This window comes from Vulpes lagopus, chromosome 3 (assembly GCF_018345385.1).
Source record: "Vulpes lagopus strain Blue_001 chromosome 3, ASM1834538v1, whole genome shotgun sequence".
NCBI classification, from domain to species: domain Eukaryota; kingdom Metazoa; phylum Chordata; class Mammalia; order Carnivora; family Canidae; genus Vulpes; species Vulpes lagopus.
In genome coordinates, this window is record NC_054826.1 from 120,814,376 (window position 1) to 120,838,625 (window position 24,250).

The 24,250-nt window shown below is 55.4% G+C and overlaps 2 protein-coding genes across 7 annotated transcripts in view; one reads left to right on the forward strand and one right to left on the reverse strand.

Moving 5' to 3' along the window:
- Positions 1-408: 408 nt before the first annotated feature.
- Positions 409-12,586, forward strand: DEXI (Dexi homolog). Of its 2 annotated transcripts, none has more exons than XM_041749028.1 (2): positions 409-1,296; positions 11,912-12,586. In XM_041749028.1, the coding sequence occupies exon 1, from the start codon at positions 861-863 to the stop codon at positions 1,146-1,148; it is 288 nt and encodes a 95-aa protein (XP_041604962.1). In that variant the 5' UTR covers positions 409-860; the 3' UTR covers positions 1,149-1,296; positions 11,912-12,586. The 2 variants fall into 2 exon arrangements, with proteins under 2 accessions (XP_041604962.1, XP_041604961.1); XM_041749027.1 differs by having other exon boundaries at positions 1,145-1,296.
- Positions 12,587-15,883: 3,297 nt separating this feature from the next.
- CIITA (class II major histocompatibility complex transactivator) overlaps positions 15,884-24,250 on the reverse strand; it is a 47,193-nt gene continuing 38,826 nt past the window's right edge. For 4 of the 5 annotated variants that reach the window (XM_041749025.1, XM_041749022.1, XM_041749024.1 and 1 more), the window contains 7 exons: positions 22,795-22,875; positions 22,144-22,236; positions 20,619-20,705; positions 18,270-18,353; positions 18,021-18,104; positions 17,211-17,308; positions 15,884-16,526 (listed from right to left, as the gene is read on the reverse strand). In XM_041749025.1, the coding sequence (XP_041604959.1) occupies positions 17,233-17,308; positions 18,021-18,104; positions 18,270-18,353; positions 20,619-20,705; positions 22,144-22,236; positions 22,795-22,875 (505 nt within the window). In that variant the 3' untranslated portion in view covers positions 15,884-16,526; positions 17,211-17,232. Of the gene's footprint in view, positions 16,527-17,206; positions 17,309-18,020; positions 18,105-18,269; positions 18,354-20,618; positions 20,706-22,143; positions 22,237-22,794; positions 22,876-24,250 lie in introns of all 5 variants that reach the window. The other variant, XM_041749023.1, reaches the window with a different exon arrangement.

Consider the following 24,250-nt stretch of genomic DNA (forward strand, 5'->3'; position numbering starts at 1 on the left):
CCGCCCCCTCCCCTTTCGCCCCGCCTCCTTTGTGTCAGGTAAACTGAGTCCCGAAGAGGCGTGACGGCATATCCAAGTCCGGGGATGGGGTGGGGTCGGGTGGGGGACTGCGGAGGAAGCTCGGGTTTCCTGTTGGCTTTTGGGGGATACGTCTAGATTTGAACTGCGTTGGGCGTCTTTCCCCTCCCGCGGCTCCGTGGGGGGGGGGGGGGGGGATTCGCAGAGCCAATCGGATTTGAGACCTGGGCGGAGCCTCCCGAGGGGGCGGGGCGATGAGGCTCCGCCCCCTGGCGGCGCGGGCCAATGAGCGCGGGCGTCGAGCGGGCCAATGAGCGCGGGCGGGGGGCGGCGGGCCAATGAGCGCGGGGCCGCTCCGGGGGCGGCGCTCGGAGGGCGGCCAGGAGGGCGACGCGGCGGCTGCAGCCATGGGCGCTGGGCCTGCGGGGGCGCGGAGGGGGCTCGAGGGACTGCGGGGCGCCGCTGGCGACATCGCCGCGGGGACCGGCCCTGGACGCTGAGAGCCGCGGCGGGGTCCCCGCCGGCGCTGCGAGGGCCGGAGAACGCGAGCCGGGGGAGCCGCCGGCCACCTCGGGGGGTGGGGGGTCGGGGGGGGGGGCCGCGGGGGGTCCCCGCCTGGCCGCGGGGCGGATCGACGGGGCCGAGCGGGTGCAGCTGGGGGTGCGTGGGCCCCGCCGGGCACGTTTCGGGGTCCGGGGAGTGTCCGCTGGGGCCCGGCGCCCCCTGGGTCGAGCCTCCCGGGGCGCCCCTGGATGGCTGAGCTGCCCCTCTGCCGGCCGCCCGGGCGCCGCAGCGGCTGAGGTCGCTGGGATCGCGGGGCCGCCGCCCTCGCCGCCCCCTGCATGCCCGGCGCCCGGGTCGCGGCCCACCTGGACGCGCTGGGCCCCCTGGTCCCCTCCGTGCCGCCGCCGCTGCTGCCCTCTATGTTCTACGTGGGCCTGTTCTTCGTCAATGTGCTGATCCTGTACTACGCCTTCCTCATGGAGTACATCGTCCTCAACGTGGGCCTCGTCTTCCTGCCCGAGGACATGGACCAGGCGCTCGTGGACCTCGGCGTGCTCTCCGACCCCGGCTCGGGCCTCTACGACGCCGACTCGGAGCTCGACGTCTTCGATGGTTACCTGGAGTAGGCTCGGTTACCGTCCTCCCCCGCCCCCGACGACCCGCGCCCCTCGACCTGGACCAGCCGCCCAAATGATGCCGCCGCCGCTGGTTGGGGGCATCGTCCGGCCAGGGATGGGACCCCCAGGACGAGGCCCTCTCCGGCCTCCAATATCTGTAAGTGCCCTCCTACAGATGAGGGTGGGTTAGGGGCGCTGGTGAAGAAGAGGGTGGCATCTCCAGACCGGAGGTGACTCTTCCCCGAGCCTCTGTGTCCACTTCTGATTTCCTCCATCCACCTCCTGGAGGTCTGTTTGGATGCCAGGAATGGCCAGACCCGCGTTAGGCCCTTAGTTGGGGCTGGAAAGCTTTCCCTGGTGAAGGTGACAGTTGCTGAAGACGGGAAGGAAGGCAGAGCAGAAGGAAGGTTGTTTGGGTTAGCCACGTACCTACTGCCACAGCTTATGGAAAAGCCTTTTCACCCAGATCCCTTTGAGGCAGAGCTGTTAGCTCCTCCCTTCTGCCTCAGTCTGGCTTGATGGTGACCTTGGCTTTTTTGGGGGGGATTCCTATAGCCCCGGAAGGATAAAGATTTAGAGTGTTGGAAAAGGTAGCAAGCCAGGCAGTGACCACCTTTGCCCTGTGGCCCTGGGGACTGGGTGGTGACTCAAGAGCAAGGGCCCTGGCTGAAGCTGTGAGGGGAGAAACATTCAGCAAAAGTCTGTATACTTCCTTTTGGCCTTGGGTTTGCTGCTATTTGGGAGTCGGGTTTCATGGTGCCTGAGCTCGGCAGTTCTGCAGCTTACATCTGCAAGGGCTGCCAGTTTTGCAGGTTGCTTTTGCAGACCAGGCAGGCTGGGGCTGGCTTTGCCTGCAGTGTTTGCAAGGCTTCACGGAGCTCTTGGGCCAGCGGGGAGTAGGGGGGACCACAGGATCTTTGCCCTGAGGTGTTCAAGTCCCGCCTCTAGGTCATGACCAGGAAGCTGTGTGACCCGCCCCACCTTGTGTGTCAATGGAAGGGAAGGGAAGGTCCAGGAAGGAGAGAGACTTGGCCAAAGTGTCACAGCCAGGAAGAGAGGCAGCTGGACAAGATGAGAGTTAGAGGTAGGCAGGCTGTTGGGTCTGGTGAGGGTTCATGGGACATGTAGGCATTCTTTGGCTAATGCCCTCCACTGAACTGTGTGCAGGGTCACTAGGCATAGGGCCTGAGTGGCAGTGAAGGGAGGACACTGAGGTGGCAGTCCATTTTTAGAAAACAGACACTAATGCCACTTACACACCATGTTACTCAGCAGGCTGAGTTAACTCCTTTGCTCTGTGGCCTGTCTTTGCCGAGATGACCGTGGTCCGAGGGAAGCAGGACAGGGCAGGACCTACTGCAGATCCTGCAGTGCTGAGAACTGCAGGATCCCCCTGGGAGGTGGACAGTGAAACTTCTTTGATAAAAGCTTCATTTGAGCTCAGTGAGACCTTAGCAAGAGCCAGGTGCCAGGTGGAGAGTGTGTCAGCTGTCCTGTATGCCTGCCGAGTCGGCTTGCCTACCTACCTGCCGTCCATCCATCCATCAGTACATTCCTTGATTGAACAAATGCTTACTGAGCACAGTCAACAAGAGAAACTTAGCTGTGGGCCTCCTGGCACCTGGCGAGAAAAGACAAGTAGATTTCCAAACAAGATCATCAGATTTTTTGAGAACCATAAAGAAGGGAAGGGCAAGGACCCTGGGCATCCCCATTGAGTTCTTGCTGTTTTCTCAGCACTTAGAACAGTGCCCGGCATCTAGTAGGTGCTCAATAAATGTCTGTTGAGTGAGCAAAGCGAAAGAATAGAGGTGGGCTGCTTTAGAAAGGGGGATCAGAGAAGGTCTCTCTGAGGAGATGACACATTGGACCTGAGCCCTAAATTGGTAGAAGGAGCCAGGCTGAAAGATTTGGGGGAAACCAGTCAAGGCAGAGGGAATTGCTAGTGCCAAGGCTGTGGGGTAGGAAGGAGAGTTGGTTTTTGCAGCAACCAAAAGGAGGCCAGTGTGGCTGGAAAGCAGCCCCAGAAGAGGTCCGTGGGGGTAGGGCAAGGTTAGACCATACATGACCTGGGAGGCCGTGGCCACAGCCATAGGCAATGGGAAGCCATCAGAAGGTTTTAAGCAGGAGAAGACACAATTTCACATTTTGCAAAGATGACTTTGGTGATTGTGGGCAGAATGGGCTGTCGGGGCAGCTGTGGAAGCAGGGAAGCCTGTTAGGGGCTATGGAGTTGCTCAGGCTGGAGGTGACCGGGGCTTGGGTGGGACGAGGTTGCTGAAAGTAGGGAAGCACAGACCGAGAACAGTAAAAAGGTAAAATCTGTGGAATTCCCCTCAAAACCTGGACTGACCACTGATCATCGCACATGCCTGAGTCTAGGCCCTGTGCCTATTCACTCATTCAGTCATTCGACCAACTTTGTCTCTGGCTCTTCCACCAGGCCCTGTGTTAGGCCTTGCAGATCCTAAGATGAATTTCTGCCTCCAAGCCAAGCGCTTGACTTTCAGACAGTGTAACTTGGTGAAGAATGTCTTATTTTATCTCTTCCCTGCATCAACAGAAACACTTCCCCTTCCAAATGAAAACATTGGCAGACTCTGAACCAAAAACTGAAACCCAAATGCTTCGACCAACTTTGCAGCAAAGGCTGTTTGAGCAGAAACAACACGAAGTGTGTCTCAGGGACCCTTCCTTGCAAAGCTGTCCGAGCCCCTGGGCCTGTTCTGGGAGGTAGGGAGGCCAGGGGCTGGGGCAAATACTCGAGGCCACGCGCAGCATTCCTTTTTCCCCAGTCTTGAAGCCTCGCCAAGGCGGTCTTGGCCCCCGAACCAGGGAAGCCCGGACTAGGGGACGGGAGGGGTGGCTAGCGGCAGGAAAACCCTTCGGGAGAGCTCCAGAAATGGTCTGACTGTACCTCATCTCTGGGCCCCTTTCTGTAAGCCAAGTCCAACCTCATCCTTTCTGGCTTGTTCTCCTGTGGACACCTTCTCATGTTGTGCACGAGAAGGTCAGGGAAGCACTGACAAAGGGTGTGGGGCATGCCAGGCAGGACTGGATGGCTCTCAAGGCGCACTCACTTGCTCTCTGTTTCTTTTTTTGTTCTTGCATGTGTGCCCACAGTATAGTCCCCAAACATTTGCTGAGCATCTATAGAAGGAGGCAATGTTAGGGCTGTGATAAGGAGTGAGAGCATGGTTCAAATCCCAATCCTAGCTGTGACCTTGGGTATGTTCCCTGTAGCTCCCTGGGTGTCAATTTTCCCTTCTAAAAAAAATGGAGATAAATATGCCTCATTGCGAGGCTTACATGAGTTATACATAAAGCTCACAGACCTTCCTGTGTACAATAAATGATAGATTAATGTCAACCGCTGCTAGCATTAACAGATATGGGAAGTGTATACACGCAGGCCCTTGCACATGTATAATCCTGCACGTGCACACGCATGAATATTTATAGCCCAGGATGAGCCACAGAGGACTGCCTGCCTGAGTGCGGGTGCGTTCAGGTGTAGACCCCTGGGATAGACTTCCCACTCTGCCTTCCTGGCCTAGGACACTCAGGACACCCTTCCCACTGCCTGTGGTCTCCAAAGGCCCCCAGATCTGGAGTCCTCTAGAGCTGTGGCTCCCCTGTTTTCCTCGAGTTTTAATCATTGCCCAGGAGCAGGAAGCAGGGAATCAGGAGCTCCCTCCTTCCCAGGAGAAAGGGCCACTGCGGCTGGGAGTGCCAGGGAGTTCTCACATCCCAGCACTTCTGATGCGGAGGCAGCGCAGCTGGATTGATCTGTCCCTGTTCCTGGCACAGAGGGAGGGCTGTGGGAGAGAGCCTTTCTGCACCGGAAATGGAGAGCCTGCAGAACATTGCTGCCAGAGTCGGTGGGGCCTGGTATAGCTCAGATACATAGGGTAACCAGACCCATTGGTCTGCTTATTCTGGGGTTTCCCGGCTTCTATGTCCTGACTCGGTGCCACAGCAGAACACCCAGGCTGGGATATCGTTGCCCTGCTCAGAAACTCAGGCCTTCTGCAGGGACATGGACAATAGATTTAAGTCCTATGAGACCCCACAGGCAGCTGGTGGAACTCCTGCAGGGAGTGGGGGGAAGGAGAACAGTCAGGGAGGATGAGGGAAACCAAGTGGTCTCCTGTCCCGGTGGTCCAGATAGGAGACAGGTGAGGTGGTGAGGGGAGGCAGGTGCACCCCAGGCCTGGCTGACTTTCCAGCTGTGTCCTAGCAGAAGGCTCACCTGGAAGTGTGCTGGCCACAAGGTGCATGAGTGCTTCTTCCTTTGGACAGAAGCAGATCCAGTTAGGGGTCTCCAGACAGCTGAGATGCCAAGGGTTCAGCTCCCTTGGCCCCAAGTTAGACAAACTGGAGATTTCATCCAAGACTGAGACCATGACAGTCTTTGGGTCTATTCTGGTGAACAAATTCTGTTGGGCTCCTCTCAACCTGACCATTCATATTCCTGATTTGTTGGCTGTTCCAACCCCCCAACCTCACCCCACCCCACCCCCAACTTCTGAAAGCTTAGCCTGCTTGTTGGAAATCAAGATCAACATTAAAGGGACAGCAGCGCTAACCTCATCTCACAAATAAAGAAGCTGAGGCCCAGAAAGGAGGAGTGAGAGGCCAGGGAAGCAAAGCTGAGTGAGATAGCCGATCCCCCCTAACCCAGTGCTGGGTTTGCAGGGGGGCTCCAGGAAGGGGCTCCAAGATCCCAACCTCAAAATAGCACTCATGGCTCTGCCAAGCCTGCTGCATAGACGCTCTTGCTCCTTTTCGCTGAGTTACTTAAATAAAACTTTATTTTGAAATAACTTCACAAGTATACAGAAGTTGCAAGAAGAGTGCCAAGAAGTCCCCCATATCCTTCACCCAGAGTCACCAGTTGTGCCGATTTACCTCTTGCCACATTTGCTCACCGAGGCAGTGTGGGCTGGCTCTACATTTGTGCATGTCTATATATATGTATACGTATGGTTATTTTTCTGAACCATTTGAAAACGGATTGTAGACATTGTTTCTTTACTCCTAAATACTTCACTTTCTGGTTTCTTAGATCAAGGACATTCATTTCCATAACAGTTGTCAAAATCAGCAAATTTAACACTGATGCAGGCCTATGACCAGTCTAATCTGTGACTTTATTCAGGTCTCACCAGTTGTCCCAATAGTGACCTTCCACGGCAGAAGGCAGAGTTGAGGTTCCAGATCCCATCCCAGATCACCCTTTGCCTTAATCATTGTGTCTCTCAAGCTGCCCTCGATCCTGACCAGCTCCTCGCTCTGTCTGTCTTCATCTTTCATGACATTGACATTTCAGAGGAGTACAAGTCTGGTATCCTGTAGAATATCTCTCAGTGTGGGTTTATCTGATGTTTGCTCTTGCAATTAGGTTCAGATGATGCATTGTTGGCAGGAACTCCTCAGAGAGGTGAGTGCACTAGTGAGTGCATGACATCTGTCCCGCCGCTGGTGGTGATAACTTTGATTGCTTGGCTAAGGTGGTACCATTTCTCCCTTTATAACTTGTAGTTGCAATTAAATATACTAGTTCTAGTACTTCACTTTTCAGAAGACTACTTTTTTTTATGTGAATTTATTTTTAAAAGGATGGCGTGAAAAAAAAAAAAAGGATGGCGTGTAGTCAGTTCTTAATAAATGATGCTGTGTTGATGGTGCGTCAGACCCAGAGGGGACTCCGCCCAGGAAGCCTTCCCCTCTCCTTGGGTGCTCGCTGCCTCTTGGGGGCCCATCACCAAGGAGGATCTGTCCCCATAAGTAGCCTTTGAAGCAGCCCAGGGTGATGATAACTGGTACCCAGTGAGTCCAGGTGATGCTGCTGTCCTTACAGCTATCATCCTCTGCCCGGAGCCTGGGGAGGCGCTGGGAGTGACTCCTGGTTCCAGGCACCCCTGGAAGGGGAAGGCTTCATTCCTGTGATTCCTTCCTGCCAGAGGACTTGGCCGGGTGGTTAAAAATAACTGCCTCTCCCACATCTAGCTTCCCCTAAGCGTCACCCTCGAAGCAGGCAGGGCAGGGCACATTAGCTCCATTGTACAGGGAGGAAAACTGAGGCGTAGGGATGTTGAGTGACTCACCCCAGGTACCCAGCTCTGAGGTGGCCAGCTGGGCCTCCTAGCCACACTCCCAGTGCTGCTTCGAGTGAGGCCCTCTGCCACAGGGGAGGCCCCTGAAGCAGAGTGTGGCCAGGCTGTCAGTCCTCTGCTACTCTCGTGCACCTGCTACTTCTCCCTTTGACCAGGCGTATCTGGCTAGAACTAAGGGTTTCACTTCCATTGTATTTGCTTTTAGTTTGCCTTCTGTTTATGACAAACGATCCTGTTTTTTATTCTTGATAGTGACATAAAAGTTCCTCTTAAAAATTTGGAGCTAAAAAAAAAAAAAAAGTCCATTGATTTAAAATACCAAAAAAATAATCATCCGGGCAGTTCTTAGATTTGGCAAGACTCCTGGACAAATGCTGCCCTCCACCAACCAGCTGGAGACACGTTCTGGGCCAAGAATCTTGACAAAACCCACAGCTGGTGAGTGTCAGCAACTGACATGTCAACCGGAATCTGAGTCTGAGAAGCCAGTCCTTGTTTCTCCAGAACACCGGCATCCATCAGAGGCCCAGGCAGCCGGGCAGCCTCTCCTTTCCCATCCCCTTCAGGCCACGAATCCCTGGACTAGCCGAGGCAGAGGTCATCCTGCTACACGGCCCATCACTGAGCTGACAGTGGACACCCATGCACGTTGGCTCTGAGTGACATCTGCCTTTAGCCACTTGAATTGATTGGCGCGAGGGAAAAAGGAACGAGCAATGGGTTTCCAGCCAGCAAGGACTTTGGAGGGCGACAGGGCTACATGTTTCAGGCCGCCAGCACTGAGGAAGCCCCGGGCCTGGTGTGTTTGCTAGGTGGGAACAGGTGGGAAGGAGGGGCGGGGCCGCTGCGCCCTGATGCGTCATGAATTGCAGGCACTCCACAGATGTGACTTCATACGATCCTCACAACAAACAGCCCAACAAGGTGGCCACTGTGCTCCTGTTTCAGCTGAAGAAACAGGCCTAGAGGGATGAAGTAACTTGCCTGAGGTCACACAGCTACCAAGGGGCAGAGCCAGGATTCCCACAGATCAGCCTTGCCGTGACTGCTCCCAAGGAGTGGGGTGGCTGAAGCACATAAGAGAAATCTCCTTGCAGCATGTCCAGAGCTTGGCCCACCAGCTCCCTGCAGACGCAAGAGCCAATCCTAAAACTAGGCAGTCTCTCCACAGAGGTCATGAGCCGGGACTTGCTTCTTAAAATGGATCGAGTGCCCAGCTGTCATTCTTAATGCCAGAAATGAGTCAGCCAGCCACTCCCTCTGTCCAGCTCTCGGGAGTAGCCTGGAATAAAAGGTTATGGTTTCAGAAAGAAGAAGGAGGAGGAAAAAAGCCAACAGCTAATGAATGGTCTGTCATGCTCTAATGATGATTAGGAAAGCTGGAGAACCCACTGCTTTGGATCCTGCAGGCTGCAGCTCCAGGATGCTTGCAGCCTCAGGCTTTTCATGCCTTGGAGGAAAGAGATGCACCTAAGATCAGACCACAGAGGTTCAAATCCACCTCTGCCCTTTGCAAGCTCTATGGCCTTGAGCAATTTGCTGAAGCCTTTCTGAGCCCTGTCTGAAATTCCTGATGATGCCTGGCCCCACCTCCCAGGGTTGTCCTGAGGAATACATGAGCTAGGACAGGAGTTAAGGCAGATGGTACAATGTAAGCAAAGAGTGCTTGAGAAATATCACCTGTTGAGATTCTCAAGCTTCTCATTGGTGGATTTGCTGTGAGGCCAGACTCGCAAGTTAAGGAACAAGGGGATTGATCTTTAACATGGAGCCACAGTGGGTGGTGGCACAGATGAGAGGTCACAGGACGTCCTCTAGCTAAGGACAGGGAGACCTGAGCTGTCCTCAGCTTGCTGTGTGACTTAGGGCAGCTCCCCGCCCTGTCTGGGCCCTTTGTGGAAGCAGTGATATGGACTCCCAACCAGGGTTTTCCAAACCCCATATGACCCCGTCAACAATTTCTGCTCCTTAGTCTGAACTCTGATTTGTGTCATTGTTTTTCATTAAACATCCTCTTTTTAAAGGGAAGTCGTGCTCTGAAAAGACATGTACTTTATTTTACTATCAGAAGTGGAAACCTGGCATCACTTGCCATAAATAGAAGGTGACCCTGCATAGCGCAGTGAAAACAGAGAGCAGTAGTGGGTCCAGCTGGAGCCGGCGCCAGCAGGGCCCTGGGCCTATTCAGATGGGAGATTAGCATGTGTCAGAGACATGTTCCAGCCAGGCTGATGCTTGTCTGGCCTCTGCTGGTGGCAGACACCAAGACTGGGAGAGGAGTGGGTCCCCATTCCAGAGGTGATTCTGTGTTCTCTGACACCCAATCCACATGAGTCTGAAATGGGCTTAAGTATGAACCCCTCCCTTAGAGATCTCTGAACGGAGCCCTGCTCTCAGGAGCACCACCACTGACCCTACAGGAAACCCCAGGGATTCCTTGGATGGAGGTCAACAAAGGTGGATTCCTGGTGGGATGGGAGAGGAGAGGGAGCCATGGACACCTTTCTAGAAGGCTGAGCTCAGCAGTGCTCTGGCTGCAGCCCTGGCTTCCCCTCCCCATGCCAGATCCATCTGAGGAGGTGGGATGAGGCCCCAGGACACGAAGACTTGGCCTGTGTCTTCAGCAGGAGCTGGGGACTCAGCAGTGGAAGGATGTGTTCCCAGCTGGCATCTAGAAGATGAATCTGGCAGACAGCACAAGAGACTCGGCTGATTTGGCCCATCCTCCCCTCTCCGCAGTGTCCACCATCGCCTGCCTTCTTGCTCCCCTCCCCCACCCCATACCAAACTCCAGGGGGTTCTAGGGGTTGCTGTGGACTCATCGCCTACCTCCGCCTACCTGGCATGCTCTTCATGCGCAGCCATCCCCCGACTCGGGGCTCTATCCGTCCCCTGTACCCCCTCCTGTCGGGCATATTACCTTGGGCTGCACTCGTTCACCAGACTGTGTCTCAGAAGCATGGCTACATTTATCACGGGGTCCCCAGCACCCAGCTCAGGACGTGGCACACAACAGGTATGAAATTAGGCAATTAGGCAGTGTTGAAAGTCTCCAGTGGAATGAAGCCCTGGAGAACTGAGTGTGTCTGGATGAGTTACTTACCGCGCCTGAACCTTACTGCCTTTGTCTGTAAAATGGATCATAGTAGCATGTCACTCCAGGAGTTGATGGGGGGTGGGGTGCTGAATGACATAATGTACGTAATGCTCTGCCTCAGGCCTCCTCTCCCCGGAGCAGACCCCTGGATAGAGGTTCAGGTGCAGGTCGTTTATTTGGGAGGTGATCCCAGGAACTACCAGCAGGAAAGGGTTCTCAGGTCACCACTGCAGCCCTGAGCTCAGTGCTGCTCAGGAACTCTGAGGGCCAGGGTACATAGAGGCTCAGCTGCGGGGTGCAGGAGCTGAGGTATTGATCCCCCACCCTCCTGGTCATCACTGATTGGAAGGCAGCTATGGGGGGACCTTGGCTGTGCCTGCACTTGCAGCCTGGGGGCCAGGCAGGCTTCAGAGGCAGCTCCCTGCAGGTGGAAGCTGCCAGGTTCGGGTGCCCTGGATGGGCGTGTGGAGGGACCAGGGCACCTCTGCCTTGGGGATGAGGCACACAGTCAAAGCTCAGGTGGTGGCAGCTGCCTGGGTGTGATGGTTTCTGTCATCATCGTCACCAGTCCAGTGCCAGCTCTGCCTGTCACAGTCGGTGTAACAGGTCACTTGGCTTCTCTGCACCTCGGGGAGATACGTGGTTCTCAATAGAAACAGTCCTGCCCCCTCCGCACCCCTCGGAAATGGGGCCAGGTGCATTTTTAGTTGTCCCTGTGCCCCAGGACTGCTACTGGCATTAGTGGTCCGCGACCAGGGATGCTGCTCACAGTCTCACAATGCCCACAATCGGCCTCCTGCCTCTGAGAATTTTCTGCCCCAGATGTTGGTAAACGACAGTACAGGTTGTGTATTTAACATGTAAGTTTTTATTTGACTCACGATGACGTTTGCAGGAGGTATAGTCTGAGCTGGCGGTGGTGAGACCCAGAGCTGGGCCAGGAGGGTAGACATGGGAAAATGAGAGGCTGCAGAGACCCTGGCGCCCAGCTAGACACAGAAGGTGGTGGGTATGGGAAATGCCAGATAGGTTCTGGGAAATGGGGAGCAGCTGAGGGGCCAGGAGGGGAGGAAGAGCCATGTCCTGTGAGGACGAGTGCAGTGGGGCTGCTGAGTAGCCTGGCCTGCGAAGCATCTTCCGGGCAAGCTGGGAGGTGTTGCCAAGCCCTACCCACTGCCCGGGCTTGCTCAGCTACTCTGGGGCTCAGGTCAGCCAGCAGGCCCTGGGTCACCCTGAGCACGCTGCCGTCCTTCCTCAGGGACCAGGATCCCCCTCCTCTCGCCCAAGAATGGATTAAGTGAAATTGCACTGGCTCCCCGTCCAGGGTCTTTAGAAATCAGGCAAATTCATTAAAAAAAAAAAAAAAAAAAAAAGAGTTAATAAGAGTTTAGGAAAAGATGCCCAGCCTGAGAGTGGGCGTTCTGATGGATCGCGAATGCAAGGGATGGAGGAAGGCCTCCTTGCCCCGCCCCTAGCCTCCTGAGGCCACCACCAAATGGGCGAAGGCGGGACAATGCTTCCGTGCTGGTAACACCCCCTTTCTCCCCTCTCGCTAGGCCTGCTCCCCCCGAAAGCTCCGTGCCAACAGAGAGGTTTCCGTCCGGACCCCAGAGGGTGGGATGGAGAGATTGAAACTGAGAGCGGAGGCCCAGAAAGCCTTTGCCCCCACCCAAGGGGGAAAGGCAGGGGCATCCCAAGACCTCCCCCGCCTGCAGCGTCGCACAAACGGCCTTGCCTTGGCTTATGACCTTTCGCAGTTGCGATGGATGTTTACAGGAACCCAGCCAGAGTCTGCCTCCCCGCTCTTCACCCCCGACTGCACCTGCTTCTCCCACTTAATCTTCGGAGAGGATACTTCAAACTGCGGACACGCGCACAGAGGCCGCTCCCAGCTCCGTCTGCTGCCAGTGGAGCCTGAAGCCCGGCCCGCTTTGGCCCGAGGCTGGCCCTAGATGCAAGGATTGTTTCAGGGAGTTAAATCAGAAGGAGAAGAAGCCGCAGAACGTGTCGGGCTGAAGGGTCGGGCTTGACTTATCCATTTCAAGTTCCTCGTTCTTCATCAAGTTGCCAGAACTGATACATCACGCCGAGGGGGAGTGCCACGTTGCTCCTCCAGCCGGAAACATTTTTTGAAAATGTGAGTGGTGTGGATACTTGATGTTGATAAACCTTGTAAAAGCAATACTTAGAGGAGGCTGACTTCTTTCAATTAAAACATGTATGCAACTCCAGCCTATGGGGCCCTGCCTTTTTTTTTTTTTTTTTTTAAGATTCAGAACAGAAGCCCGTAGGCAGGACCTTGTGCTCGACAGAGGGCAAGAGTCAGGGCCTCCCCAGCTTGGGATGCAGCAGAGCGGGCCACGGAGTCAAGCCAGAGAGGCCAGCGCCAGCCTGTGGGGTGCTGAGGCCAAAGCCCAGCGGCCTGCCTCCCAGAGACATGGGGTGCAGTATCCCCCCATCCACACCCCAGTGCACACAGGCCAGCCCCTGATGAGGCAATGAGGTTGGACAGGAAGGAGTAGGTGAATGGGCGAAATTGGGGCAACCTTCAGTTTCATGACAAAATAGCCATGACTCCATTCTGCAGCACGCCTGATGCTCCTCAAAGCACTTTCACGGACTACCCGAGTTAACGAACAACAATTGTGTGGGTGAGGGCACAGCCCCTATAGACTAGAGGAAAACAGCTCCAGTACCCTCAAGTACCTGTGCTGCTAGGAAAGGGCCCCGGGGAACGTGAGCAGAACACATCTGAGAAGCCCAGGAAGGGAGGTGAGCATTCGATGGGGGAGAGGCCTGAAGGGAAAGCTGGGGGTTTATTTAAAAGATGCAGTGAAATTGGAATCATGCCATCAACGTACAGCATGACCCCAGGCCGATGCCTCGATTCCTCCAGGCCACGCTTCTCCCACTCAACAAATGGCATTCAGAAAGCAATCCCAGCACGCTGTCCCTGGACCCCTGGAGACCAAAAGGCGAGTCTGCATCTCCACTCTCTCCTTGACAGGGATGTGGCCCTAGACAAGTCAAATCTGTGAAATGAGGACAGGAATTTGCACACCTCATGAGATGACTTTGTGCTAATAATTACAGAGGTGCCCCTCTGGGCTGACACAGCTCCGTATCAGGACACACAGCTTGGCAAGCAGAGCCCACGTTGGTCTGCAATCCCCATTTGCCTCCTTGTTCAGGTGCCTTTGTGCAGTGCACAGACTGCCTAACCATACCAGACTGCCCTGCCCAGAGAGTTTTTTTTTTTTTTTTAATTTACTAAAATGCAAGACTTTCCAGAGCAGGAAGCTGGGGCATTTTATTGAGTACGCCACCGTGTCCTCTGTACATATTTGTGGGATGAACAAAGCAAATAAGCAAAGTTGTGGTGAGGATCATTTATCCCACAAACATTTATTGAGCACTTACTGTGTTCAGGCACCTTGCAAGGTGCAGAGCATACAGCAGTGCCCAAAGCAGACAAGGGAGTTGCCCACCTGGAGCTCACAGCCTAGGACAGCAGGCAACACAGCAGATAAGGATGAAAAAAGATAAAAGTAATGACCAGTTTGGAGAGTGGAAGTGGGGGGTGTCTATTTACTGGGGAGGTGCCCTTTAAGTCCTGGGGCATTTGGGTGGCTCAGTGGTTGAGCATCTGCCCTCAGCTCAGGTCTTGATCCCGGGGTCCTGGGATCGACTCCTACACCAGGCTCCCCACACGGAGCCTGCTTCTCCCTCTGCCTGTGTTTCTGCCTCCCTCTGTGTGTCTTTCATGAATAAATAAGTAAAATCTAGGGGGAAAAAAAACCTGCGGGATCAGAAGTTGTCCAATGTGAAGGGCCAGGAAGAACGTGCCAGGCAGAGGCAGGAACAAAACATACATAACAAGGACTGGGCTGCATGCCAGGCACTTGCTGTGACTGTGCCAACCCCTTGAATTGCCGCACAATGAACACGGTACTGTAATTATGCCCATTTTACATATGTTGAGCCTGAGGCACGGAGAGGTCATGTGCACACGTGGTGAGCTGGGCGCTGAGCCCAAGCCGGCTGGCTCTGGAGTCTGCTGCTGGCCCTGGACTGTGGTCCCTTCGAGCAGGAAGGGCTTAGCATGGTGCTGCCACAAAGTAATGATTACTGATATTTACTGAGCACCTACTATATCCCTTGCACTGTGATGAGCACTTCACACGCATCCACTTACTTAATAAATGGTAGCTGTCACACAGGCAGGCAGAGCTACAAATAATCCTGGCCTGGACTAGGGTTTTGTCATCTCTGAACAGACTCAAAGCTGTGGGTGCAAGTGTCCCCCCACCCCTCCGGCTGAGGGGTGTCAGCAGAGGCCTGTCCCGCAGGAGAGTCCACCCCCCCGTCCCCCCTATCGCCACACAAACAGCAGCCCGTGGACTGCACACAACCCACAAATGCCGGCACACCCTGAGGAGTGACACCCAAGCCGGTCAGAACGCCTGGCGCCCTTCACAGCTGAGCCAAGGCAGAGGGCACCTCCCCTCCTCCCCACCCCCGCCCCGCACTGTCTCTGCGAGGACTGCCAGCTAGGCAGCCAGGTCCAAATCCCTCTGACCCTCCTGACCCCTGACTCCCACTTTCCGGGAAGAGGAGGAGAGTTTGGAAACGGGGCATCAGAGCCAGTGTGCTAGAGCCAAACAGACAGCTCCCCCCGCCCCCAGGAGAAAGCCGACTTGACCTGAACTGGGACATGTGACCAAGCAGGCCAAGCTCCAGCAAAACAACCACGGAGCAGGCGGCAATCTGTGTAGACAGCAAAGCTTCCGGGGCCCTTTTAGGCTCGCCGCGACCAAGGCAAGATGCCAGCTCGACTAAGAAACGGCTCCCGGGGTAGAACGACGAGTCGGAGGCAGAGGTAAACCTCTCCGCAAGGCTTACGATGCTTCAGCCTTGCTGATCCCCCAATAATAGATTTGCCACTACAGCTTGGGATGCTGGGGACCCCTTTCCATGGAGGCAGGATGTGGGCCAAGGTGGACTCTGCTGGGGGGCCGGGAGCAGTTGGGGGCAGTTGGGGGGTAGGAGAGCCACAGACCCTGTCACACGGGGCACAGGCTGTGGAGGAAGTAGTGCTGTGTGACCCCCAAGGCTGGGTTATAAAAAGGATGTTTCCTTCTGTGATCTCTCTTCCATGTTGGGTGGTGACCCTTCAACCCAGCCACCACGCTACGGTGAAGCCCAAACCAGCCCACAGGCAGAGATCTCCCTTCTGTGGTTCCATAGAGGCCCCAGGCCCACCCCCACCCCACCCGCACCCGCCAGCATCGAGTCCCTGAGCCTTCAATGATGCCAACCCCAGCCGCCAAGCCGCCCCAGCCAACACCGAGTGGGGCAGAGACGAGCTGTCGCCCAGCCCGCACAGCAGGCACAGTGTGAGCAGAATAAATGTGTGCATTGTTTCAAGCCATGGGGCATCCCGGGGAGCCTGCGAAGCATCAGATAACCGAACAGCGGGCACCCCGAAACGGTAATTGTGGTATGAACTCAACCAGTGGACACCCCCGTGAGATCAAATGAGCCCTTTATAACGTAGTGAAACACGACACGAGAAATGAAGGCCGAGGGGCAGGTGTGGTTCCAGCCCACCGCCCCCACGTTAGTGTACCATGAGCAATTTCCAGCTCCAGTCCAGTGTGTCAGGGCCACGCCTAGCTTTGGCCTCGACAGTTAGTGCAAAACAGTGAGTCCTGCAGATGGAACGCAGCAGTCACAGCCCCCGCCCCCCAACCTGTCACGGTCACAGTCCGGGAGTGAGCAGACGGGGCTGACCGCTGGCATCTGCAGGGCGCCAAGCATGCCCTGTTAGGACAGCAGCATGGAGAGGCACTTCCTCCCCAGGCTGGAGGGGACTTGGGGACGCAGAGATGCGGCCACCTCCATCCCTCGCTCCGGCCCAGCCGCAGCTGGTGGGAGCGTCCTGTCCCGCAGGGGGGACCCCACCTGCCATCAACCTGGACCCCGCGGGAGACTGAGCCAGGCCTGGGTCCTTCTGCAGAGCAGGCCGCGGTCCTTCCCGCTGCTGGGTGGGGGCCGACCCCAAGCCAGCGGGGCTGGGCACCACGATGCTCGGCTCATGGACACGAGAAGAACTGTGTCCACAGATCACCAGTTCAAGGTCCAGCATGGTTGGCGTCCTCCAGGAACGTGCTGTGAGAGGTCGGGAGAAGGGGCCGGTCAGAACGCTCTCGGAGGGGCAGCTCAGCACAGGGACCGGGGAGGAGGTGGGGTTGGAGGAGGACATCACAGGGGATGGGGAGCACGGAAGTCACGGGTGCAGAAACACCCAGAGCAAATCCTACAAAGATGATGCAGGGCAGGCAGCAGGGGTGGCTCAGGGACCTCTAAGGAAGCTCTTCCCAAAACTAAGGGCTGTGGACCGTGACTCCCCACCTCTCCACGCCTGGCCACAGGGAGGAGGCTCAGGGACCAAGTCCCCAAAGCCTTTATTTTATTTTATTTTTTTAAGATTTTATTTATTTATTTGAGAAAGAGGGCACTAGAGAGACCAAGCAAGCACGAGTAGGGGGGGCAGACAGGGAGAAGCAGGGTTCCCACTGAGCAGCAGGCCCAACGTGGGGCTCGATCCCAGGACCCAGGAATCACGACCTGAGCCCAATACCGACTGAGCCACCCAGGTGCCCCCTCTCCAAAGGCTTTAAAGACCCCTCCACCAGTGACAGGAGGAGGCCCCAGACGGTGCAAGGTCCCGACATGCTCACCCAACCACCTGCCACCCCCCTCACCCCCCTCCTGTGGATTCTGACTTCACAAGACACTGGCCCCAGCAGCCCCCTGTGGTTCTTCCCGCCTGAGCCCACCCCACTTACCTACCTCATCCCAGGCATCACGGAGATCATCTCAGGCTGATCCGTGAGTCCAGCTGCTGCAGGTGTTCATGGACGCCGAACGGGATGGTGGGCGTCCACATCCTGCGATGGGTGCGGCATGTGGGGGCCAGGTGAGAGGAGCCCCAGAAAGGGGAGCCCCCAGCACAAGCTGACCCCCCATTCCCTCCTACCACCCAGCCTAGAGCCCTGGAGACTTCCCACTGGGCAGAACCAGACCAGTGAGGGGTTATAGCGACAGCAGAGGCCCGGGAGCCCCGAGACCCCCATTCTTTAGACCTGGTTCTGCTGCTGACTTGCTGTGTGATCACAAAAAAAGCCAGTTAGCCTCTCTGTGCCTCATTATCCTCATCTGTAAAATGGGTCTTATAAGATCTACGCTAGGAGGTATGAGGAAATTATGTAGGTGAACGTGCCTCAGAAGAGTATAAAGTACTGATATCGGGCATTAGACATCACGGCACAGTATAATACGGAAGTTTGAACCATATGAAACTGCCAGATTTGCCAGGTCCAAAATAATAGAAGTGATTTCATATCGTTCACTCTTAATACACTGAGCATTTTCAGGTACCAACCACTGTTCTAAGATTAATGTGAACCTCACAAACCTGCTTGGGGGTAAATATTATCCCTCCCAGTTCACAGACAAAGAACCTGAGGCCAGGGAGGTAAAGTTTGCTCATCCAAGGCCCCACATCAGTGAGGCCCAGGGTGGGATTTGAGCTCAGGGCTCACAGAAGCTGCACCCCTGGGAAGCTGGTGGCTCTCCACCCACTGGGGGGCCGAGACTTACGCCAGTGTCTCCATGTGAGGGCACTTTCTCAGGCTGGCGGCGAGCTGCTGGGCCCCGGCGCCCGTGAACTTGTTATACTGGACACTGAGGAGAGAAATCCATTGTAGGGCCTGGCCCTTGGTCCAGGCCAGCCAGCCCCAGACCAAGGCCACCACTGTGCAGTCAATGAGCAGCCCTTCCCAGTGTGGCAGCAGGAACCCCACAGTTCCCCAGAGCCCCAGACCCCTGCCACCCACTGTCCCCACTCACTCCAACACCCGGAGGGACACCATGTCTGGAAGCACCTGTGCCAGGCTCTCAGCTCCCACGTCACAGATGTAGTTATTGTACAGGCTGCCAGAAACAGAGGTCAGAGGTCAAGGTGGAGGGCTGGGGGTGCCGGGAGGTCAGGGGCCATGGGGTTCCCCATTTTACAGAGGGACAAATTGAGGCTGCTCCTCGGGGGTCACACAGTGAGTCCAGGGAAGCTACAGGAGCGAGTGGAAGTAGTTTCCCGGCTGAGGCTTCCCAAGCTCAAATCCCAGCTCCAGGGCTTGCCGCCTGCGTGACCCTCGGCAAGTCACTTAACTCCTCGGTGACTCAGCTTACTCCTCCATAAAATGGACACAACAGAGTAATTGCGGGGAGGAGTAAATGAGTTAATGCTGGTCCGGTATGCAAAACAGGGCCCGGCACACCGAATGACAAATCCTAGCTGTGGTTCTGACTACCTCCTGCGGGTGGAGGGAGGTGAAGGCAATACGAGCTACCGCAGACCGTGTGACCACCACCGGGGATTGCTGGGGACAGAAAACCAGAACCCCTGGGCCAGCTCGGTTCCCGTGGCGCAGTCACAGCTACCGCGGGGCAGAGCTCTACACTCAGTCACAATCATCCTTGCAAGCCACCGGTGCTCCCGAGGTTCCCATTCCAAGGCCATGACTTCGCCATGACTCAGCCTCAGGGCCCCACTGCAGGGCAGCACGCGTAAAAGCAGCAGGTCTACACTGCAGTAAAGCAGATTTAGGCTATACTCCAACACCCCCTGAGGTCACAGGTTGGCCAGGCCCAGGGCCGCGACCGGACGGAGGCTCTACAGTTTCTTCCTGGGGTGTGTCTTAGAACCCAGGAGGCTCCCGCCGCCTCCCACAGACCCAGGATTCTTCCCATATTTCATTTACACCAAAATGCCCACATTCACATTCAAGTACCATTGAGACCCGGATGTGCCTGACAATCCATGAGCGTCATGGCTTAATTAGCAGAGTTTTGTCCTCTTAATGGTGTCTTACAGTGGATGGCATCTCAGAGCCCTTCCAGTATGAGGTTTCCTAAAGTGTCGGTCAGACCAGATATTACCCCATATGTGCCACTTGCTTCTCCATTCACAATGGAAAACCTTCAAAAGCCCCTTGGGGGCCTCCGAGGGCCTCCCTGCATAATCTGGCCTCCTCTACCTCCCCCACCGCATCTCCCACCCTCTGTCCCTATAGCCAGCCACCATGTCCCTTCTGGCAAAGACTCAAGGCCATTGCATCTTCTGTTCCCTGCTCCAGGGATGCCTATCCCTGAGCACCTCCACGGAAGGGGAAGGGCCTCCTGAGCTCCTTGGCGACTTTGATATTCCCCATTGACTCTCTTGGGCCCTTGTTAGTTTCCTTCCCAGCACGAGTCACTATTTAAAAATATTTAATTTGTGCATGTGTTTAGTTGTTATGCAAGAAGCTTAGAGGCAAAGAATGTTTGTTTTGTCCATAGCTGTATCTCTAGTTCCTAGCACAAGTGCCGGCCCATGGTTGATATTAGAGGCAATTAGATGCCCTGCACACTCCTGGGGGTGTGCCAGCCGCATAGACTATGAGTGGCGCAGTACACAACCTGTGCAGCTGTGCATGGTGACCCCGGCTGGAATGAAAATGGAGGGGATGATGGGTCAACAACTAGATGGACCAGATATACCATCTCCCCTGGGAACGTGACTCTGGCTGCCCTCAGTGGGTGTTGAGGGCTGAGGAAGGAGCAGGCAAGGCTGGCGGGGGAGGAGGGCCGGCACGGCCCAGCTGAATGGCTGGGGCTCTGGGACCCCCCAACCAGGGAGCCCGGACTGGAAGCCACCCAAAGCCAGATGCGGTATGCCAAGGCCCGCCAGGAGGTGGCAGTGCAAGCACCCCGTGAGCGATCAGCACCAGCTCCGACGCCCACATGTGGTCCCCCCTGGACTCCAGGAAAGGCTCCATCCTGCCATCCCCTGGGGAAAGAGGGCCCACATTCACGGTGCACCACAGCCAGGTGTGGCGCCCAGCGCCTTCCACAGGCCATTGGGAGGGTGCCCATTGTCCAAATGAGTCAGCAACCTGCGCAGCTGGTCAGGTCCTGCTATCTTGCATGATCCAGCTTGGGGGGGGGGGGGGTTGTGTTTATATTGGGTTTTAGGTCGAAGTCTCCCACCCCCCTCCACCTAGCAAGCGCATGCAACAGCTCAAGCAGGGACAGCCTCCAATCCCAGGGTTGGGCTCTGCACCTGCATGAAGGAGGCTCTCCACCCTCTCTACCGCATCTGACCGATGGCGGATGGCAGAGGAGGCGGCGGGGGGGGGGGGGGGGGGGGTCCCCACTCACCTCAGCCTGAGGAGGGATGGAGCCAGGGAGGGCAGGGCCTCGGCGAGCTTGCAGGCGCCCACGTCGGTGATGCTGTTCTGGGATAGGCTGCAGGGACACACAGCAAGGGGAAGGGCTCAGGGCCAAATGTGCAGGCCCCCTGCCCATCAATGCCCACCGACCCCGGGGCAGAGCTGGGGGGCTCCCACCTCCCCACACGGTGGCCCTGAGCAGCAAACACAGGCCAGCCTACCTGGAGGAGAGCCCTGGGGAACAGGCTGCGAACAGCACTGTGGATAACATGCTGACCCTTAATAAATAAAAGGACAGTCCTGCCCTGCCGCTGCGTGGGATGTGGGGTGAGGATCGAGAGAGAGAGAGATCATGCTCCCCCCACATCTGCTCTATGATTTGAGACCATCCTTCTTATCCCCGTGGACCACATTTCCACGCTATAATTGAATACGTATTCACATTATTTGTTTAATGGCAGGTCTTTTGATTTGTTTCTGTATCTGTGTGCCTACATCCGTGCCAAGTACATAGTAGGTGCTCAATAAATACTTAAGTGGGTGGGGAAAAAAGACAGGATGGAAAGGGAGGAGAGGGAGGGAGGGATGAAGGGGGAGAGAGGGAGATCTAGCCTACCCACAGCATCACCTAGAATACTATAAATTACTGGGGAAGTCTCAGTGTCCCTACAATCAAGGAAATCCCAAAGTAAATCCTGCAGCCATCCCGGTCCCATTTACAATGCGCAGTGTGGACAGACTTTGATGATCCCCTCTGGGTTCAGTAAATGCTCATGAAGATCCTCCTACATCAATCTGTCCACTTCCCAAAACCCAGGACAGTTGTTTTTTGTTTGTTTTTTTGAACTAGGTTCCACACCTGGTGTGGAGCCCAATGCAGGACTTGAACTCATGACCCTGAGATGGGGACCTGAGCTAAAATCAAGGTTTGGATACTCACCCGACTGAGCTACCCAGGCACTTCTTCTTTCTTTATATTTCTTAATTTTATTTATTTGAGAGAGAGAAAGCAGGAGCAGGGGACAGGACAGAGGTAGAGGGAGAAGCGGGCTCCCCACTGAGCAGGGAGCCTGATGCAGAACTCGATCCCAGGGCCCCAGGATGATAACCTGAGCCGAAGGCAGACACTTCACCAACTGAGTCATCCACACTCCTTTCTTTCTTTTTTTAAAATAATATTTAGTATTTTGATGATGTTTTAGGGACACATCCTGGTCCGCCCCACAGCCTTTCTCTCACCGAATGTTATCTATGCTCATAATTATGGGTGGATTTGTTTGCTTGCCTACTAGGAGACCCCTGAGGTCAGGGCCTTTGTTTGTCCTGTTTAAAGCTGGGTCTCCGGGGCCCAGAATGAGGCCTGCACATAGCAGGTGCTCCTTCGGTATTTGCTGATTCAATCAACAGACGAGTGGCTGCATGTGTGATTCAATCAAGACACGAGTGGGTGACTGGGCAAGCGAACATGAGAATGGGGAAGCCAGACACAGAAGGGGGGCAGCTCCGGCACTCACTTGAGAGTCTCCAGGGCCTTCAGCCGTGGGAAGGTGGCTGACAGCTGCTCCACACCCTCGTCCCCGATCTTGTTCTCACTCAGCGAGTCCAGGCTGCAGGTGGAATCAGTCGGAGGGACCATCAGCCCACACTCCGGAGGCCAGCAGCCTCCTCCCATCCCTCCCCACCTTGGATTCACCATAGGCAACCTTTGGAGAAAGAGAATGAGTGGGACCAAGTCTTCATCCCCACCCCACCCCCGGGGGGCCCAGCTGGCCAGCCAGGGGCCAAGGTTCTGAATCCTTTCTTTTCTCCCCCCACCCTGAGAGCCTCATGAGCGCAGGCGACTTCTTTAGCCTCTTAGCGCCACAGCTGAGCGATGGGATCATGCTCCCAGGCCCTGCACTGCATGTGAGCCCAGGGAAGGAAAAGAGTTTTCAAAGATCACAAAAGGACTCAACCTTTTCTTATTCTTGGGGATTGTCTCATCTGTCTTCCCTCTCCTGCAGGGTTGCGGGGGGGGGGGATCCCCTGGTCACTCACACCAGCCATAGTAAGGAAGCAGCAGGAGAGCGGGAGGGAGGAGGGGAGTTTGGGGTTCTCTCTGCACCTTCCCCCAGGGGCAGAGTTTGGGGTTCTCAAAACCAGAGGTCACCCACGTCTATACTCACTCCAGATGCTGAAGAGAGGAAAAAGCCTCGAGGATCTTCACCAGTTTGGGGAAAGCCTGGGGGCCGAAGACCGAGCCCAGCCTAGGAGGCAAACAGCAGACCGTGAGATGCCAGGAATAGTCACAGCTCCTCAATCTGGCGCCAGGGTCGGTGGACGTGTCGCAGAAAGCAGGTCCAGTCTGAGGCCTCCTCCCCAGTGGCCTCCCTCCCCCGGGCCCCACCAGGTGGCGCCCCAATCCCTTCTGATCTGGGGGTGGGGGGGGGGCGTCACCAAAGCTCCCCACGCAGCAGCTGGGCTTCTGGCCTGGGGAAGTGGTTCCCAAATTCTGGCCCGAGGACCACCACTAGTCTCGAGAAAATTGGCTTATTTCTTTGCCATTACATTTATTTTTTATCTTTATTTTTAAAGTCATCTCTACACCCAGCATCAGGCTCGAACTCACAACTCTGAGATCAAGCGCTGCATGCTCTACTGACTGAGCCAGCCAGGCGCCCCTATGTCCTTACATTTTAATAACAAAACCATTCATGGGGAACTTATTATGTGCCAGGCACATGCTAGGCCTTTCACCCAGATCAGATTTCATTTAATCCTCAAAACAACTCTGAGCTAAGGGCACTTCTTATCCCTGGTTTACAGATGGGGAAACTGAGGCACAGAGGGTTAAGTAATTCACACGAGGTCTCACAGCCTGGATCAACGTTTACACCCAACATCCAGGGAACAAGAAAGATAAAGGCAGAGGAGGGCTGTCTCGTTCTGCTTTTCAAATATGGGTAAACTTTACTCCACGTAAAGAACGACCGTTTATTCTGAAATTACGTCCCCTGGCATGTTTTTGGCACGAAAATGCTCATTCTTCGATAAAATTACAGTGCCAGCAGTGGTTATTCTGCTTGTCTGGACGAACACGCTTGATGAAAATGAGAAGATGGTAACTGCATCCAGTTACTTGAATTTACTCTGGAATACTCTACACCCAGGAGCTTGTAGGAAGGATTAACGGAGTTTGTGCACCAGTGACCCACTGCTCGCCTCCGTGGGCCGGGCCCATATGAGCCGCTCACGGAGAGGGCCAGGAACGAAAGAGACGGAAATCCTGGTCCCATTCGTGGAGCTGACAGTCCCACGGGCAAGATGGATAATCAAAAAAATCGGTAAATTATCTGGCGCAGGAGATGACCAGTAATATCAAGGAAAGCACAGGGGTCAGCGGGGTAAAATTATACTTTTTAAACACGGGAATAAAAATGCCCCACTCAGTGGAAACCAGAAGGAAGTGACAAGTAGGGGCGTAGGCCATGTGGATATCTGAGGAAGAGCATCATGGGCAGAAGGCACAGGCCATGCAAAGGCCCAGGGGCCAGGCCCTGCCCAGTGAGGTTGGATACAGTAAGGAGGCCCACGGGGCTGGGGTGGGGGGAGCAGGGAAGGCAGGACAGGAGATTGAGAGAT